Source organism: Pipistrellus hanaki, assembly GCF_964339955.1.
Source record: "Pipistrellus hanaki genome assembly, chromosome: 5".
Classification (NCBI taxonomy): domain Eukaryota; kingdom Metazoa; phylum Chordata; class Mammalia; order Chiroptera; family Vespertilionidae; genus Pipistrellus; species Pipistrellus hanaki.
Genome location: NC_140507.1, coordinates 16,602,142 through 16,621,949, shown reverse-complemented (window position 1 = coordinate 16,621,949; position 19,808 = coordinate 16,602,142). Strand labels below are relative to the sequence as shown.

The window sequence follows — 19,808 nt, the reverse complement described above, 5'->3', positions numbered from 1 at the left end:
AAAATTATAAAATTCTTGTCTTGTCTGCACCTACGGCACACCAGGCAACATCTCGCGGCACACAACAGCGGTTGAAAAACGCTGGTCTAATCACTATGCTGTACACCCGAAACTAATACAAAATAATATCAAAGGTAAACTGTAATTGGAAAAGATTTTTAAATAAAAATTTAAAAATCACACCTCTTTAAATGGGTAGTGAGTGCTTTAAAGAAAATTAAACAGGATAACGTTACGGACAGGGGTGAGGAATAGGCTTATAAAGATCTGGAGAACAGCATGAGAGGCAGAAGAAATAGCAAGTGCAAAGCCTCCTGGTGGGAGCAAACTTCGAAAGGTCCAGAAAAGGGGAAAAGAAGGCCACTGTGACTGAAGTAGAAAAGAGGAAGATGCTGCCAGAGATGTAAACCGGCTAAATCTTGTAGGACAAGCATTTTGCCTTTTATTTGGAAAACAATTGAAGGCTTCTATGCAAAGAAATGAAGTGCTCAAATTTATGACTTTTAAGTTTACAACTGACCTCTGGTCAGGAAGATGCATCTCCCGGTGACATATATATCACTTCCTAAAACCCTTTAGTTTCTTTTGCTTTTCATGATGGTTCTCTAAGTTTAGAGGCATCAGTATCATGTGGGAGCTTGTTAAAAGTTCCTATTTAAAAAAAAAAAAAAACTAACCTGAATAAGCATAAAATAGGTTATTTCTCTGCTTTTTCTGTTGTAATGGAAAATGCATAAAATTTGGGAATTAACTATGCTTGTCCTACAAGATTTGGCCGGTTTACATCTCTGGCAGCATCTTCCTCTTTTCTGCTTCAGTCTCAGTGGCCTTTTCCCCCCTTTTCTGGACCTTTCGAAGTTTGCTCCCACCAGAAGAAGGCTTTGCACTTGCTATTTCTTCTGCCTCTAATGCTGTTCTCCAGATCTTTATCTAAGCTTAACTGTCGTAATTTTTAAAATGCTATTGGTAGTAAATATAGCAAAAAGTTGTCAAACTTTTTGGTCTTGGGCTCCCTTTATACTTTTAAAACTTACTGAGAATGTCAAAGAGTTTTTGTTTGTGTGGGTTATAGCTATCAATATCTACCATTTTTAATATCAAAACAACTTTCAAAAAAGTTATTGATTTATTTAAAATTACAAACTCATTGTATGTTTATATTAATAATATTTCTATGAAAAATAGTTTCAAGCCTTGCCCCCCACCCCTGCACCAGGCTGGGGGACCTCAGACCGAACCCCCGCCCCAACAAGGGGCCAGGGGACCTGAGGCTGCGCCCCCCTGCCTGGTGAGGCTTGACAGGGTACCTCAGGCCATGCCCTCCACCCAGCAGGGCTTGACAGAGATCTCAGGCCGTGTCTCCCACCTGGCTGGGCTTGACGGGGGACTTCAAGGCACGTGCCCGCCCCAGTCTGGACTGGGGGACCTCAGGCCCTGCCCCCACCCCCTTTCCGTCCTGGAGCCTGGCCAAGGGACCTGAGGCTATGTCACCTGCCTGTTGGGACTTGACAAGGGTGGGACTGGCTGGATCTGGATCTAGCCCAAAGGGGGAAGGAGGGGTGGCGGCAAGGGAGGGGGGGGGGGAAGGGGAGGTGACCAGATCTGAGTCTCACGTGATTTTGAGGCACATGTGGGTAGGTGGGGACTTGACTCTGGGTCCCATGGTGCGCCCCAGACTCTGACAGGAGGAAGATTTTCGTATACATTTTACTAATTTTCTTTTATCTCTGACACTTCTATTATAGAGAAAGGACAAATAGCAATATTAAATTATTTCCTCTAATTAATTCCTTTTTAAAGTGCATGAATTTCATGCACCGGGTCACTAGTAGTTGGTATAATGTGGTATCCACTTAGGTAAAAGGACTATGATTTAGGTTAGGGACATAGGACTTAATTGAAAAACATCTAGGAGGTGGAATAATAATAATAGTGTGTAATGTACCCACATTAGTTCACTTCATAGGGTAGCTCACAGTTACCCTATGAGGAGGTTACTGTTGATAACCTGATTCAATAGACGTGAAAATTAAGGCCTCTCAAACACACAGCTTCAATCCAGGGATAGGATCAGGCACCCTTAACTCCAGTGTTCCTAACCACCAAGTCATGATGATCCTATAACTTTGATCTTGGAAAACTGGGAGAATTGTATTGTTTAACTATCATCCAAGCTATGTATACGTTAAAGAGGTAGATCTGTGGGTGAGAGTGAGGAGTTCTGTTCTAGTTATGCTGAGTTTGAGATACTGAAGTCGGGGGGTGGTCAGACTGTAGAGGAAAAGAAATGAATAGAGATCATAAATCAAACTTATTACATCAGTGTTTTTGCCATTTGCATCCAGTAGCTTCAGCTGGCAAAAAGGGTAAGAGTCATAAGTATAATAACTAATCCTGGGTTTAAAACAAAGCTCCAATAAATGCAAAAGATATTTCTCAATGTGCCAAAAAATATGTTGAAGTTTGACCTGAGTGCCCAAATGCCAGTTAGGAGGTATGTGATGGCTCCAAGATACTCTTGGGAGCATAAGGGCTATTTTTTAGAAAATGTCCCTCAAAATTGTGATTTCTTTTTGAATATTACTAACCATTTTATGATAAAGATTACTATAATAATGCTTCACTATAAGCAAAATAGTTTTATGTTTGTTCTTTGCAAAGGATAGAGTAGCGCTAACAATATGCTAAGAAAATTGGATCTTCATTGGCTTTTTCTCCTCTTTGCCAATTCAGAATACCACTTTGACCATCTGTGTGCCAAGGTTTAGGGGACTTCTTCGTTTTTCAAGTGTAACAGTGCGGGCAGGGAAGAGTGAATGAGCTGTAAATACGGCCTAGAACACATTTCATTATGGAGAATGAAGCATTAATATCCCAGTGTACTTGGAGCAAAAGCCAGTACCATCTGGGCATCAGTGTTTTCCTCCCTTTGAGTTATCTCAGAACTACTTCTGCAAACAGCAGTTGCCTCAGCCAACTTACTATTGAGCCACGTTACTTCCTTGTTTACTTCTGTTGAGAGTTGGAACCGAATGCAAATATTTCATAGAAGTTGGCAGGAACAGCAACAAGGCAATCTGTTAGGGATGACAGTTTAGGCACTTTTTTAAAAAAATGATGTAATCAGTTTTCAGAATGGTTTTGAAGGATAAAGTCATCTGCGTTTCTGATTATTCATGAGCTTAGAAAAGCTTACATTTTACTACAGCTACAACATGAAAAATACATTGGAATAAACTTGAGTTTTACACTTTTCTGTTTTTCTTATTCAAGCAAAGTAGTGTAAAAAAAAAAAAAAAAAAAAAAAAAAAACTTCATCCACGTGCATAATTTATCACTTTTTATAGGAAGATGGCACTCTGATTTTTCCTTTTTAAACTCTTTCTTCTTATTCTTTCTCTTACTCTGCTGCATTGAGAATATGCAGGCATGATATTATAGGAAGTCCCAAACTTACAAGTGAATTATATTTCTAAAAGTCATGGAGTTCTTTCGTGTTTGCATTCATACATTCATAGCACAATTATACTTTAGTACATCTCACAGTGTGTGTGTGTGTGTGTGTGTGTGTGTGTGTGTGTGTGTGTTTTCAGCTATTTCTGTCTCCAGGCTAGTTTGTAAATTCCTGAAGGCCTGGGACAGTATCCTAGTTCACCTGAGCATCCCTTGCAGCCCCTGATTTAGCTAAGCTGTTTTAAAATCAATCCAGAATGAGTAGAATAGTTTTAGTCAATGTTGTTTATGTTGCAAGTAGCAGAAACCAATTCACACTGACTTAAGTAAAAGGAAACTTAATTTGAGGAGATAAGTCCTGATTCCAAGATTGATTTGTTCCTTTACTCTCTTGTCTGCTTCTGTTACCATTAACATAGACCTTTGCCAGTGTTTTCTCCCTTAATAGCCTCTTATCTCCAAATGGATTCTGTCTCTAGAAGCTCACACTAGAAGTCCTTTGTGTTCAGGATGCCTATTGTATGAGGATGAAGTACACAGAATGAGCCTGTCTTTATTGACTACACCATAAGGATATTGTGCACTAACTCCTGGCATAAATTAGTGTACCAGATTATTTCTGCCACCTTTAATCTAAGAGCAGTTTAAGAGTATTCATAGTATTTGTAGATCCTGTCTTATAGGTTTCTCTAAACTTCTAGTAGGGGCAATTGACTATGTCCATACAGAACAGAGAACCTGAAATCTTGACTGCATGGGCCGTTTGTGTGTATACCAGTACCTAAGGAGGAGATAGGATACAGATCAATAATGTACAGATCCAGGACTTCCTGGAGCTATAGCACAGTTTAGTCACTTTGGCTGAACTTAATCTTTTTTTTTCTCTTTCTAGCTATTTCTCCATTTTCTTTTCTTGTTTGCACATTCAGTCTATATTTTTGTGGTTTTAATTTTGAATAAAGTTGAATAAAGATGCTTGTTTCTTTAGGGGAGAGATAAACAGTCTTATTGGAACCAGGAAGTAGAACTGTGTCAGGAGCCAGAACAGAGGGTGTGAGTCTCTCTTTCTCCTCCTCTCTGCTCCTCTCTGCCACCTCTTTCCCTTCTCCATCCCTAGTGTCCTTTCTCTCTGCTTCTCTTTGTATGTGGTCCAAACCTAGCTGCCTTAGCCCTCTATACTCTGTCTCTTCTTCAAATAGCCGTGACCCATGATGTCTCAATTCCAAGAACAGATTCTAATTAGATTAGTCAGCCAGTGCGTTGGCTTCCTCCTGGGCGTGAGAAGGCAGGATTCAAGAAAGGGAAACATAGGCCAGGTAGATTGTTGCAAAGGTTCTCTACCACACACTCAGGACACCTAAAAACAATGTTAGCATATTGTGGTTGGAGTCCCAGGTTAGTTTACAATGCCTGTTTGATCCATATTTTTGTGAAATACTTATTTGCAGTGAGAAAAAGAAATATGTGAAATTTAAAATTAAAGATTGAAATTACATATGGAATTCTGGAATTCCCCTCCCCCAAGTTTTTTAAACGGTTGGTGTTATTCTGAGTAAAAATGTGTTTTCTTTATCTTAACTAATAGTTTTTTGCGATAAGGTATAGATTTTAGCACAGTATCTGAAAGGACTATCAACAGTAATAATAACTGGAGCTTATTCAGTGATTACTATTGCCAGACTCTATTACATATATACATATGCAGTGTGTGTGTGTGTGTGTGTATACATATATATATATTGTCTCGTGCAGACCTCACAATAGTCCTATGAGAATACATACTATTATTTTCCCTATATTAAAGATAAGGGGACTGAGGCAGAGAGAGGTTAAGTCATTAACAAAAGTTACAAGGCTAGTTAAAATTAGAGCCAGGATTGGAATCCAGGAAATCTGGCTCCAGGGTCTGTACTTTGAACTTCTCTGCTACCCTGCCTTTATCAGAGGCCTGCAATCATGATATTTCAGGGAAATCGTAATTCAAATGGAATGTGAGGAATAGTTGTCTCATATTGGAAGTGTTCAGTCTGGAGCACAATTAGGCAGGGCTGTTGTAGAGGAAATAAGGATGTATATTAGTGGTCTTTGGATGCCAGCCCATGGACCCTCTGCCTCAGAATCACTCAAGAGCTCATTTAAAAACATAAGTTCCAAGGGATTCTTATTCTGGGATGAGATCCAGTAATCTATATTTTCACAAGTTCTCTAGATGATTGTAATATTCAACCTGATTTGAAAACTCTGGACTTGGTAATCTTTTATTCTAGAACAAGATAGTAAATGAAGACTTTGGGTTGGTTCAAGAAACACCTTTAGGCATTATGCCTTTAAGTTTTTCAAGATTGTTAGCATTGTCTCTTTGTGTCAAAGAATAGAATAAGTGCTAGTTAGTAAATTCATATCAGTTTGAATATCTATTATATAATATTCTTGAATTTATGAAGATCCATCACATACTTTATCAAATTTAAACTAATCTCCATCACTAAATAGTTATTGAGCATGTACTAGTTATGAAGGATAGCAATAAAAAATATAGTCTCTGTGCTTACAGTGCTCATAGGTGAGATGGGGTGGACAGCCTAGCGGTACAGAGCAGCATATGCTAGAGCCAGGAGAGCAGTATAGTGGTGAGGGTTACAGGGGTCCAGGAAGAGCCGTTCTGTATCCAGGTATACGCTGGATCCATGTGGGAGGAAGAGCCAGGCTTTGAGAGGAGGCTCAGGGAGGCTGCATGAAGAAGGGACTCCACACAACAGTAACTGCCAGGACACTGCGTGGCCCCCCCCCCCCCCCATGGGGGCATGTTGATCACCCAGGAGCTCCTGCATTTCAAGAGCTAGGAGAGAGTCCATTTCTTCTATTCCCGGTGTCTTCTACCCTAGCTGCCTTGTTTTGTGGAGGTACATACCATCCTGCAGATGATTTACCTTACTCTTGAGTCTCTCAGTTCTTTGGCCTCTTCGTCTTGAACAATTATCTTCTTCACTCACTTCAGCCTCACACTCCAGTTCCCCAAGTCCACTGCCAACTTAGCTGTTGGCCTAGACGGCTCCCCTCTAGAATCAGGAATCCAACCCAGCACTCTTTGGCCACCACCTCTCCTTACCACAGCTTGTAACTCTTATTCCTGAATACTGCCTAACCAGTGATCCATCTGCTTTTTCCCTGTCCCTGCCCCTCTACCTAGAACACTTCTCTTCCATTCTTGAATTCTGTTTATTCCTCAGAACCTGTTGTACATCTCACTTTCTCAGGCTTTCTGCAGTGAGGTTAATTCTCCTGTAGCACCCTATCTTTTCCCTTAGGTAGCATTTAGTATATTTTGTGTGTATTTAGTTAGTGTCTATGTCCTCTAGCAGACTGAGCTCCATGAAGGCAGAGACCATGTCTATAGTACAGTAGGTACTATTGAATACATGAAAAAATGCATATCTCTAGTCTAAAATAGGTTCTAAACTCAGTGGTGGGCAAGGGTGGGGAGGAAGGAAATGGCAAGATAAGAAATGCAGAATAAAGTGAAGTTATGGGGGGTTATTTGTTTTGTTTGTTTTCCCTACAAAGAGAGCAAGCCTCTAGCTCGGAGCCTTCAGCAGATGGCAGTATCTCTGCAAGTTAATAACCTTGCCTTGTTTTTATGGTGTTTATGTGTACAGTTACTTTTATCCACAGATGTGATACAGACTTTCCTTCTAAAATAAATGTATGAAAGTAAAATAATGAGTTGGTTTAAAGAAAAAGCATAAATAATAACTTGGTAAACGGATATAGCATAAAAATTATGGTAGAAGAAGGAATGCCTGAGATTTGGGAAATGCCGGCTTGGATGAAGCCACAGGAACACCTCATCAAAGTCGTGGGGAACACCTGCACCCAAGTGCTTTGTTTCCTTTAGTGTCATTTTAGTTGGGTTTGGGGAGGAAATGAAAAAAAAAACACATGTGTTCCATCTGTTATAACAAAGTCTGAAGTTTTTTGTTTTACTCTAAATAGTGTGTTCTTAAATTTGAAAGATATAGAAAGATACAGAGTCATTTTCATTATTCAACCATCCTTTCAAGGGCTAATGAAAATTAGATGACATTTATAGTGTATCATAATTCAGGCTTTGAGGAGTTTATTGGCAAAATACAATGATCCATTGCTTTTTATGTTATACTTAGAGGCCCAATGCACAAAATTCATGTAAAAGTAGGCCTTCCTGCAGCTGCCAGCACCGGCTTCTGGCACCTGGGACCCAGGCTTTCCTCTGGCCGCCTGCAGGCACCCAGGACCCGGGCTTCCCTCTCAGCCCCAGCTTCGTCTGGAAGAATGTCCACTCTAATTAGCATATTATGCTTTTATTTTTATTTTTTATTTTTTTTTTAAATATATTTTATTGATTTTTCACAGAGAGAAAGGGAAAGAGATAGATAGCCAGAAACATCGATGAGAGAGAAACATTGGCCAGCTGCCTCCTGCACATCCCCCCTCTGGTGATGTGCCCGCAACCAATGTACATGCCCTTGACCGGAATCGAACCTGGGACCTTTCAGTCTGCAGACCGATGCTCTATCCACTGAGCCAAATCGGTTTGAGCATATTATGCTTTTATTATAGATGGTCAAGAAGCCTTCATGAAAGTGTAAAAGGAGAGAAAATGTCATTTTCAAAACTAATTCTTTTGGACCCTTGTAAAAAATAGTTAGGTGTTTCATCTCATATTTTATAGAAATAAGAGTTGAAATTTTTCTTTGGGAGTCAGTGATTTAAAAGAGGAATCACATTACCAGGACAATGATCATAATCACACACACTCTTAGACTGAGCTATCATTTTGCTTATTATTTGTGATATTATACTTTTCTTTCAAATTTGTTTGGTAAGCTTTCCCTGTAGTTTATATTTGCATTTCTGCCAACTAGTCATTTAAAATGTCAATTTCTCCCTTAGCTAATTTTACAGACTTTGAGCTAGAAATTTGGTGTTCTTACAAACTGTTAAATGTGTACTGTATTTTGTCCCTTGATATTGAAGAAACTGTTAAAGGGAATTATTTTGTCTAACATTCTTACCCAAGGGTGTTATAGCCTCCCAAGTTATTATATGTATATTTATGTATATACAGTAGTACAATTTTCTTTCTAATATTAAAACAAAAGAACTACTTCAACTGTCTCTGCTTTATTTATATTATAATATATCTACGTACTTGAACTACTCAAATTTTGAGTTCCATGGTTATGATTATACCAGTTGATTTATATTATTATTATAACAATACATGGTAATGGTACAATTTGGAAAGAAAGACCATTAAGCTAAATATTTTAGCTTTCATTGGTTCCCTATTGCATAGAATTTGTCAGAAATAGAACCGTAACATTTCACAACTAGTAGAGTCCTTAAAAATTGTCTTATTTGGTCCCTTATTTGCAGATAAGAAAACAAGCCCAGCTACTTACCAAGCTCAGACAGCTAGTTGGTAGCAAAACTAGAACCAGAATCTAGGTCTACCATTTCCCAATTTGATGCTCTTTCTACTATCCCTATGTGAGATTTTTAGATGGTGTTCTCTCTATTGCATTCCCAGATGTTGGCACCAGTTATTCTTACCAGGTTTTCATCTATTCATTTAGTCTAGAATATAGAGTTTCATCCCACTATGCATCTTTGTTGGTTAAACTTTATATCTGGTTTTCTTTTAGGTTGGTCTTCACTCACATGTTTAACCTTGAGGACTTCAAAATACATTTGGATCTACTACTTTTCTGGAAAACTCCAATACCAAGCAATAAATTATCGCTGTACTCTCATTACAGCATAGAAGCTTTCCAGTTCTCCAAATCTAAATAAGATTGTCTCCCCTTTTCCCATGAAGCCACATTGTTGTTTATTCACTTTAGTGGTGAGTGTTACTGTGCCGGCTGCTTTTGTTTTGGAAGATGGAGGCTTCAACCAAATGGACCCACTGGGAGCAAATCATAGTTCTTTCAATATGTCATTTCTCCCAAGCTTTGAACTCTCAGCAGGCTCCAACTCAGGTGATAATGTTATCATAGCCAAAGAGGGAACTAGTGTTTCAATCGAGTGTCTTCTCACAATCAATCACTATGAAGATGTCCATTGGTACAACTCAAAAGGACAGCGACTGGATGACAGAGGCAGAGGTAACTATGCTAGGGTATAATTAATCAAGGTTACTTCTTTCTTCTTGGTTTTATAGCGTATTCAACAAGAAATCTCAAAGGTAAGGTACCAGGGTGAATAGTGAAAACTTTTGAAAGGCCTGGAGTATTATACCTATCACAAAAAGAAAGAAGAAAAAAAGAATAATTACTCAGCTAAAAGAAGAAAAAAATAAGGAATAGTTATAAATTTAAAAGGTGTTCATATAATGACTGTGAGCTCATTTCACTCCACTTGGTGAGTTGAGTTCCTTTTTTGTTGAAGGTGGGCTTCATCAGGGCTGCTGCATACAGCTGTGCAGCACATGCACTGCATGGGTCCAGGGGGACCATTCACCTAGACCACGGTCGGCAAACTCATTAGTCAACAGAGCCAAATATCAACAGTATAACAATTAAAATTTCTTTTGAGAGCCAAATTTTTTAAACTTCTTCTAACGCCACTTCCTCAAAATACCCAGGCCGTGGTATTTTGTGGAAGAGCCACACTCAAGAGGCCAAAGAGCCGCATGTGGCTCGAGAGCTGCAGTTTGCTGACCACGGACCTAGACTGTAGTGTGATAGTACAGTTTGGTGGCCCTGTGTGAATATAACAAGAAGGATTTTGACTAGACTTAAGTAAATTTGTCATAATTTTTTTAAAAAATTGCTCAGAAATGAGTTACTAAAAATGTTAGAGGAAATTCAAGATTGTTGGTTTTGAATGATTATAGATCTGTATAAAACTTTTAAGTGCCTCTGATAATTAGAAGGGCATTGAGGAGGAGCTCTGTATACCCTCTAGTTCTTTTTTTTTTCTTTTTTTTTTCTATTCTATACACTTAATTTACTTGAAAACAGGAAAGTTTCTCTTGTAATTTTTGTGTCTCCATCTTAAAAATCACACAAATAATGTGACCAAGCTCTACCTTTTGACAGGTTATTATTTGATTTTGCTGTTTGTAGACCTGTAGACACATCTTAATCAGAATACCATTTACTGAACTAGTTTTCTGTTAGGAAGATGTTTTTGAAGATCATATGGGTTAAAGCACCTCAAAAAGAAATCACCATGAAAAATCACTGGGATAAAGGTTAAATCCAGGATCCTCAGAAGGTATACTTTTAGAAAAGGCCCCTTATCTTTCTTGCTAGAAAGATGGTCTAATCCCTTGGACTATAAAAGGTATTTGGTTATTCACATTAGAGTAGGAAACAGAAAAGTAGACAGTGATGTTTCCTTCTAACATATATGCTAGACATTATAACCATCTACACACGAGTAACTGGCCACTAAGGAACTGAAGTGTTTGAATTATTAAAAGAGAGTATTTTCAACTAACTTCTTAAGAAAATAAGTCTATTAATCAGAATCTCTAGAGTGATGCCCAGAATGTGTATTTTGAACATGATTCGGGTTCCACATTTGTACTCGCAGACCTAGACTCACCTCTTTTGGTCTGTTGGATCCTGACCAAATGCATCTGAGATTTGCATTATTTAATTAATGTGATTAGTACTGACTGACTGCATAAACAAAGCTTAGGTTAAGTTGAGACCAGCCAATTGAAATGCAGTTTTATTTTTCCTATTTTGCCTTTACTTTGAGAACCATTAAACTGACATCTATCATTGATACTTTCAACAACTTCTAGAAAATTGTTAAATTTTATGACTCTCAAGTGAGAGATGTTTAAAGAGCATGCCAGTCTGGTGTAAGGTTCATAAGTCTTGAGCTATTATTAGCAAATGAGCTAGAGAGTTTAGATTGTGGTCATAGCTCAGTAGTTGATGATTGGAGTCTATGTACTACTAGTTCATCAGACCTTGGATTCCTGGGGTAGTCTTTTTATAGCCCAAGTTTAGAAGACAGAAGCTTGAGGAATAATGACTGTATTTATAGCTACAGACTTTCCTCCTCTTTTTATATTGGTGAAGTGATGGTTCTTAAATATAACTATAGAATTTAGATAAATTTTGATGGTGAAAAACATGTGCACAATCCAAAGTGCTTATTAATTGAAGTACCACTAAAATAATCCAGAACCATAGAATCTTGGGGATTAAAGAGATCGTGAAGATTAGGATTCTGTTGGTGGTTAAGCAGTCATCCAGCCTCCTCTGGGACTCACACCTACAGTCAGGGTTAGCCCATTGATCTCATCTTTGAATGACTGTCACAATTAAAGTGACAGAGTATGCTGAGAATTTATTGGAAATGTGAGAATTGTGCAGGCAGAGCCAAGTTATTAAAGGACATTGAATCAAGGTGAGTGGTTAGTATGCTTTGCTTTTCTGTATACGTGTTTCTTAAATGAAGACACCTTCATATATGGAAGAGAAGTGACATGTTTTAGGTGAAAACAGAAGCTCAGGCATCTTAAAGGCAACTTTATTCTCCTCAAGCTGTTCATGTACCCTGACTTGTGAGACATATCTTTTGGCTTGTGCTTCAGTTACTTTTGCCAGAAAGTCAAGATATAATCAACAAATCTTTTCTAACAAAACATTCACTTGTGGAAGGCATGTCACATTAGCCAGTTAGTAATTGAACAAATTCATTAAATTGTCTATTTATTATCGAAAATAAGCACAGTTAAATTAAAAGAAGAAAATCAAAATTATTCATAAGCCATCATCCAGAAATGACCATTGTTTTATATTTCTGAGGCATATTCTTGAAAATGTATAGGTAGAAATTGTGATGTAGGTCACATACAGGCACACCTCGTTTCATTGTACTTTGCTTTATTGTGCTTCACATATGTTGCTTTTTTTTTTTTTACAAAGTAAAGCAAGACCACCAGCAAAATAATTAGATTCTCTTTATTTCAACACTCGCTTTATTTAGGTAGTCTGGAACAGAACCTGCAATATCTCCAAGGTATACCTGTATACATATAAACATTTTTTAAAGATTAGTCATGTAGTATTATATAGACCTGTCTCCCTGAAAGGCTTATAACGTTTAGCAGTGAAAAGGTAGCTATGATAGTCTTTACTGTCTGCAAGAAAGATCTTTATTCCCTTTTAAGTTCTAGGCTATTTAAATTCTAACCCTGGACATAACAGTCTGCCCTTTCTTACTGATTTAAACAAATAGCAGAACCTAATAGATGAGTTGAGTTAAAATATTCTCATGAAGAAAAGGAATATTGATAACCCCGTTGGCATATTTAGTGGTAATATTCTTTATGCTGTAATGTTTTTATTTCTGTTGGGTTATCAGGTGGAAAATGGTTGGTTTCTGATAGCTTCCTGAATATCACCAACGTAGCCTTTGATGACCGTGGGCTCTATACATGTTTCGTCACATCTCCGATTCGTGCCTCCTACTCTGTCACCCTGCGTGTTATCTTCACCTCGGGAGACATGAGTGTCTACTACATGATTGTTTGTCTGATTGCCTTTACGATCACTCTCATCTTGAATGTCACACGGCTCTGCATGATGAGCAGCCATCTTCGTAAGACCGAAAAGGCTATCAATGAATTCTTCAGAACCGAAGGGGCTGAGAAACTTCAGAAGGCCTTTGAGATTGCAAAACGCATCCCCATCATCACCTCGGCTAAGACTCTGGAGCTCGCCAAAGTCACACAGTTTAAGACCATGGAGTTTGCTCGTTACATAGAAGAACTGGCACGAAGCATCCCTCTTCCACCCCTCATTCTAAACTGCCGGGCATTTGTTGAGGAGATGTTTGAGGCTGTGCGAATGGATGACCCTGATGACTTGGGAGAAAGAATTAAAGAGAGACCTGCCTTGCACGCTCAAGGTGCCATCTATGTCATTAACCCAGAGATGGGACGGAGTAATTCACCAGGAGGAGATTCAGATGATGGTTCTCTGAATGAACCAGGCCAAGAAATAGCAGTTCAGGTTTCTGTTCACCTTCAGTCAGAAACCAAAAGTATTGGTACAGATTCTCAAGACAGCTGTCATTTTAACCCACCTGACGATATGAGATCTGTAGAGGCCTACTCTAACTACAAAGATGGGCCATATGAAAACTGCCAGCTGTGAGCTCCCAGTACCTACAAAAACTGCTCTCAGGATAGGAAACCTGTTTCATGCAGGACATAACGTTTTTACCATTAGATGACTGGGGTTTCCCCGTTGTTCAAATTAAGCATATCAGAATATACAGTATTGCCAAAATCTTTGTAAAAATGCAGCATTTTTCCTGTCTGATATTTCTCATTTTCCTCAATCTTGAGTAGCTGATAGACATTACGATGTAAAGGAACCTGAGAGGTAAAAGTGATGGGGAAAGTACCACAATAAGAGTTCCGTGGCTTCTCTTCTGGTCACAGTTCTTCCAGTGGTTAGGGCTGACTTATATCTTGAGGCCTCAGTTTTCCTACCAATAAAATGAGGGATTTGCATTAAATAATGTGCTTCTAGCCTTATAACTTCTTACCCATCACTTTAAGCCACTGAAATCTCTAGCACATCTCTAAATAAGCCCATCTCTGGACTTTTAGTCCCTTTTTGTGAAAAGGACCAAGTTGAGACTTTATTCTATAGGTTAGATTTCTACATCAGTGCTATAGTGCACAAAGGTATGAGTGTTTTTTGGACATTTTGCGTTGTGGAGTATGCAATTGCATGTGCTAGGTCAAATCTTTTCAGTGTAGCTCAGGTCTGAATTGTTACACAGATATCAGGGAGCTAACTGCTCCTTAGTAAACTACTTTCCATGAGTAAATTGGTCCTTTGGGGGGATATATCATGTCTTTTTAACGTACTGAGGTATCATTGAACTGGCAGTGATTTCTCAATTGATTTCTAAAAGTGAGCCATTTGTTTCTAAGGAATATCGTCTTCAGTGCTTTTAGAATAAGAAGCAATGTCAAATGTCTCTGGTAAATCATGGATTTTGACACTTCTGTTAAGAGAATTTCTCAGGCTTTTCCTTTTTAAAGTACTGGACTCGACAAGAGGGTTCTGTGTTTGGGATCCCATTCCCAGAGCTGGATTCCTCTTCAAATCTCTGTCAACCCTCTTGCTCTCTGTGATCTTAAATATGGTGCTAACAGTCGCATGCTTGCCTCCTTACCTTGTTTGTTTTGTTTATATTTTATTGTTGTTGAGGTTTTTATTTTTGTATACTTCAGATAAAGAATTGAGCGAGAGCCCCTTTTGTAGCCTCTCTGGGATGTACTAACCTGAAATGAGATAAGATTATGGTGTGTGATGTATGTTACTATATTAAATATATTAAATAGATATGCATATATAGATAGATGTATATACACATACATACAAGTAATCAAGATATAAAGAAAGAAAAATTATGGGTGATGCCACCTGATTCAACTGTGTGTAATAAACACTTAAGGCACTATTTCTTGCCTGGCTGAGATCTGACATAATGGATTGTAAATACTCTTTAGAATAATTTACTTGCTTTAAGAAGCTTGATGTCACATAATTTTAAGAACTTGGCATTGGTACTTCACGTTTTCTTCATTTGGCTTCTGATAATTGAAGCATTATTGAACTAGCGGGTCCTGAGGGAAATGTTCAGAGGAGGTTTTATCTGGATTTTAATTTAAGGTTTCAAATGGAGAAAGATAGGAAATCCCAAGTGTGACCAGATAGAACCCATGCTTACCTTTGTTCGGGCTTATCAGAAATAATACCTCTGCTCTGGGAAGGCACGAATGAATCCATGTACAGTTGTATCAGATGGCATTAGGGATGAATATGATAATACACCCTCTCTGTCTCTCTGACTGTTTCCATGGAAACCTTCAGAACCAAACAAAAGCTACCAGTCATTTAGCCAAAGCTTGCCTTGGCTCATCGACCTGTATTTCTTTTAAGACTGCTTCCATACATTTGGCTATGAGAACAGGGGCTCTTGAACATGCCCTAGGTTATAGAACACTTTTCCCTTCCTGGAATGTTTCTCTTGAAAAATTAAAACTTTTTAAAGTCCCTTGTTTGAGATCTGTCCCCTGAACATTTCTCAGATCTTCAGATAGTACCCCAGTTCTGTCCAAAATAGCATCTCTGGGGGCATTTCTTAGAATGTAGCTTGTCACATTAAAGAGAATGAATTTACCCCTCATGTTCCCATAATGGACATGAGTCTTTGGAGCCCGAAGGTAGATATTTAATGATCAAGGCTATGGAAAACAGGACTTTGTAAAAATATTGAAAATATTGAGAGAGGAAAAACCCTATAAGTTTAGACAATATTATAAAATAATTAAGTACAGGCTACTCCAGTGTATCCTGGATAAATTATTTTAGAAGCATAATGGTAACTTAAGTTGGTGGCCAAAGTAACTAGTTTACTTTGAATATTCCAAGTGTCATTGATAAGAAATTAAATTAGGTCAAAATTTAATCAGAGTTAATATTTTTAAAGCTAGTTTTCAAGAGAAAGGAAATCACACTTATTGATATTTTCTGTATCTAATCAAAAGATTCCATATATAATTAATAGTCTCATGTTATCTTCTTGTAAAATCTTTAACCTTTTGAACTTAAACTATACTCTAAAAGTCTTTTGATAATAACTGATGTAATTATCCTTTTGCCTCATTGGATTTTATAGTTTGTGAAAATGCCTCTACTCAATAAAATGTATTTGAAATATTTATCTCATTTATAAATTTTGTCACATATAATGAACCTTATTGTCTTTATGAAATAGTGGTTCTGCGAAATAAATTCTCTAAAAATAGACATGTAAGCATTCTTATCAGCTGAAACCAGACAGACAGGCATCTTTAAAGTCAAAGCACACTGCTTTCCCTTCAGTTCTCCAGCCTCCATGAAGCCCTTGGTACAGTACTCTCCATGTCCTGCATATGGTCTCACCGTAGATCAGTCTTTGTCTCCTGTTTCCCAGAGTGGCATGGGAGCATGGCATGCCCGTTTTCCAGAGTCCAGCCAACCTTGTCTCCACACACCAGCAGTTACAACACAAGTGTATTTTGTTTCCCAAATCACCAGTAAGAGAACACAAACTCTTCTAATCTAGGCCAGTAAAGTTGAAAATGCTCAGCCTTCTACATAAACTTGTCAGTTTTTAACACAGTCCATAAAAGTAAATGAGTATTATTTGGTACTAGAGTAAGGTAACCAGACGTCCGCTTTTGTCTGGACAGTCCCGATTTTTAACAGTTTGTCCTGGGTCCCGCAGCGTTTTTAAAAAGTCCAAAAGATTTAAAAGATTCTTTCCAAAAATCAGGACTTTTTTAAAATGCCGTGGAATGCGGGACAAATTAAAATCAGGACGTCTGGTCACCTTATACTAGAGGTCTGATGCGTGAATTTGTGCACGGGTGGGGTCCCTCAGCCTGGCCAGCAATCAGGGCTGGCTGGCGGGGGGAGGAACCATAGGAGGTTGGCTGGCTGACTGAGAAGAGGGACTGTGGGAGGTTGGCTGGCCACAGGAGGTTGGCTGTGGGAGAGCACTGACCACCAGGGAGCAGCTTCTGCATTGAGCATCTGTCCCCTGGTGCTCAATGCGCATCATAGTGACCTGTCGGTCGTTCAGTCATAATGGTCGTTTGGGCTTTTATACATATAGATGATTCAGATGATGTTTAAATGGTCACCATTTCATTGAATATTTACATTATAATTTTGTCCTTTTTTAAGAAAAAGTCATCCTTGAATGTAAAATATTAAATGTTTAATGTATTACATTTTATTTGTCTGAAATCTTCTGTAGCATATATATTCATTTTTATGTGTCTTGGAATTTGATGCTAATGATATTAATTTAAGCAGGAGTGAGTTTGGATTCAAGTTGGATGCCACCGTGGCTACCCATTGTGATTTTACAAATATTTGCTAAGCATTTATATTTTCGTGCTTTGATTCTTATGTGGGTGTCCTGTCCACATTTACCACGAGGACACAGTTAGCAGACCATCCCACTGGGCCCAAATGCAGCAGTTTCCCATTCTGAAGTAAGGCATTCCTGGAAAAGGCCAGACCTTGACACAGACCTACATAGGACTGGTTCATAAAGTTTGTGATGAGATTTGGCTGTTGAAAGGGGTAGCTCTGTTAGAAGCAAGCAACTGTAGCCCAATTAGGAGTAAAGGATGATGATTGGAAAGCACAGCATCTCCGAAGACAAGCAAAGGCAATTGAGCTGTGACTCATTACTTAAATGCCACAGACTCCTTAGACTGAAAACCCAGCCCATATCTCTCTGCGGTAAAAGTTCACTGCTTTGGAGTTTTGATTTCACTAGCCACCACAGGACTTGGCCTCTGGACTTTAGTAAAATGGGATTGATAACACCTATCTCACAAATTAATGTGAAGATCAAATACAGCAACAAAACAGGGTGCTAACTGTACCATGCCACACAGTGTAGGATCAGTCATCAGTGTCAGCTCTGCTAGCAGTCATGTCCAGCTGAAAACTGGTTGCATATGTACTCAACCCAAAATTTCTCCAGATCCCTCTCAGTTATAAGTGCATTTGACTGCATGCTGTAGAAACTCAATTGTAGTAGATTACTCAAATAAGAGGTTTGTTTTTCTCCAATAAAAAGTCCAGAGGAATATATAACAAGGCCAGTATAGGGGGGCTCAAGTCTCAGAACGCAGGCTCCTTCTAGATTTTTCTTCATTCTTAGTAACTGGCTTTCATCTGCATGGTCACAAGATGACTTAAATTCCAACAGTCCCTGAGAGAAGAATTAATGTGCAAGTAGTTTATCTGGAAAGTGAGCCCAGGCAGATGGGGGAGTGGGGAAATGAGACAGAAAAGGAGAAAGCCAGTACAGGATGCCTTAAGGAGTGGGTTACTGCTATGTGTAGTTGATGTTCATTTCTACCCAGGACCTCAGGGAGCTCTGTCTGCCGCCAGTGAATGTATCTCATGATCCCAACCACTTGCCTTCCTGCCAGTCTGATCAATGCCTAACTGTTCCCCTGCCAGCCCGATCACCCCCAACTGCCCTCCCCTGCTGGCCTGGTAGCCCCTAACTGCCCTCACCTGCTAGCCTGATCGACCACAACTGTCCTCCCCTACCGGCCATCTTGTGGCAGCCATCTTGTGACCAGATAGGGGCAGCCATCTTGTGCAAGGTGTGACAGTCAATTTGCATATTATCTATTATATAGGATAGGATTCCCATTTGTATTGAGGTCTGCTCCCAGGGTCACTGACTCTGGCACTTCCAATCTACAACTTGCCAGCTAAGCATGATCCTGTAACTTCCAAAACCTTTCAGATACAAAGACACAGGAGCTTTTGGTAGGAAGCCTTTGGTGAATACAGGAATGGTGAGTATCAACAGTTTATGGGCAGAGCACCTGCAGCACCTGCTACACAGGATAACTTCATCTCCAAAGACATGTCTGTGTTCCAGGCAGGGAGAAGGGTAGAAGGTCAAAGGACAAAAGACATATAACGGTTGAGTTTTAACAAGAAGGCAATAGTTTTCCTGAAATCTCAGCAGACTCCTGCTGCTCAGCTGCCAGAACTGGATTGCATGGTTACCTGCTACAGCTGTAAGAAAGCCTGGAGAGATGAGTGTGTGTAGTGGATAAAATTGCAAACCATTGTCCTTAAAGATACTTGCATGAACAAAGTGAAAGTCAGAAGCAATAAATCTTCAAGCCATCACTTATATTGTCTCCAATACATGTGGCTCAAATAGCAGATATAAGTTATGGGGTTCTGCTTAGGCATAATTGTTTTACCTTAGCCTTTTTATTCATTAATATTGACTGTCTACCTGCCAAAACACACAATGACAAAGTTCTTAGAGGAGACCAAAGTTGGACTTTTGGAGAAAGAGAAGAAATAGGCCTGTATGGCTGGTGTCAATGGGGCAGAAGGGCAACATCTGTAATACTTTCAATAATAAAGATAAGTTTAAAATAAAAAAAAGAGCCTGGCTGGTGTGGCTTAGTAGTTGAGCATGGACCTATAAACCAGGGGTTCACAGACCCAGATTGTGGGCTTAATCCCCAGAATGGAGAGTGCAGGAGGCAGCCAATCGATGATTCTCTGCCATCACTGATGTTTCTGTTTCTCCCTCTCCCTTCTCTGAAATCAATACATTTCAAAAAAATATACATTTCAAAGCTCTTTTTGTCTGGCTCCAGAAAAGCATTTCTTGGAAGAAATCCTAGAAGTACCCAATTTGGAAGAGGAGAATTTACATATTTAGGGAAGAAAGTTTGGTCATTCAAATAATATTTGTTTTCTCCTAAAGTCCTC

At 38.9% G+C, this 19,808-nt stretch overlaps 1 protein-coding gene across 3 annotated transcripts in view; it reads left to right on the top strand.

Annotated features, from left to right (window-relative positions):
* The window catches only part of MFAP3 (microfibril associated protein 3), a 20,467-nt gene extending 659 nt beyond the window's left edge, over positions 1-19,808 (top strand). For all 3 annotated transcript variants that reach the window (XM_084885460.1, XM_084885459.1, XM_084885458.1), the window contains 2 exons: positions 9,141-9,602; positions 12,829-19,808. In XM_084885460.1, coding sequence (XP_084741586.1) covers positions 9,308-9,602; positions 12,829-13,622 — 1,089 coding nt within the window. In that variant the 5' untranslated portion in view covers positions 9,141-9,307 and the 3' untranslated portion in view covers positions 13,623-19,808. The remainder of the gene's footprint in view (positions 1-9,140; positions 9,603-12,828) is intronic.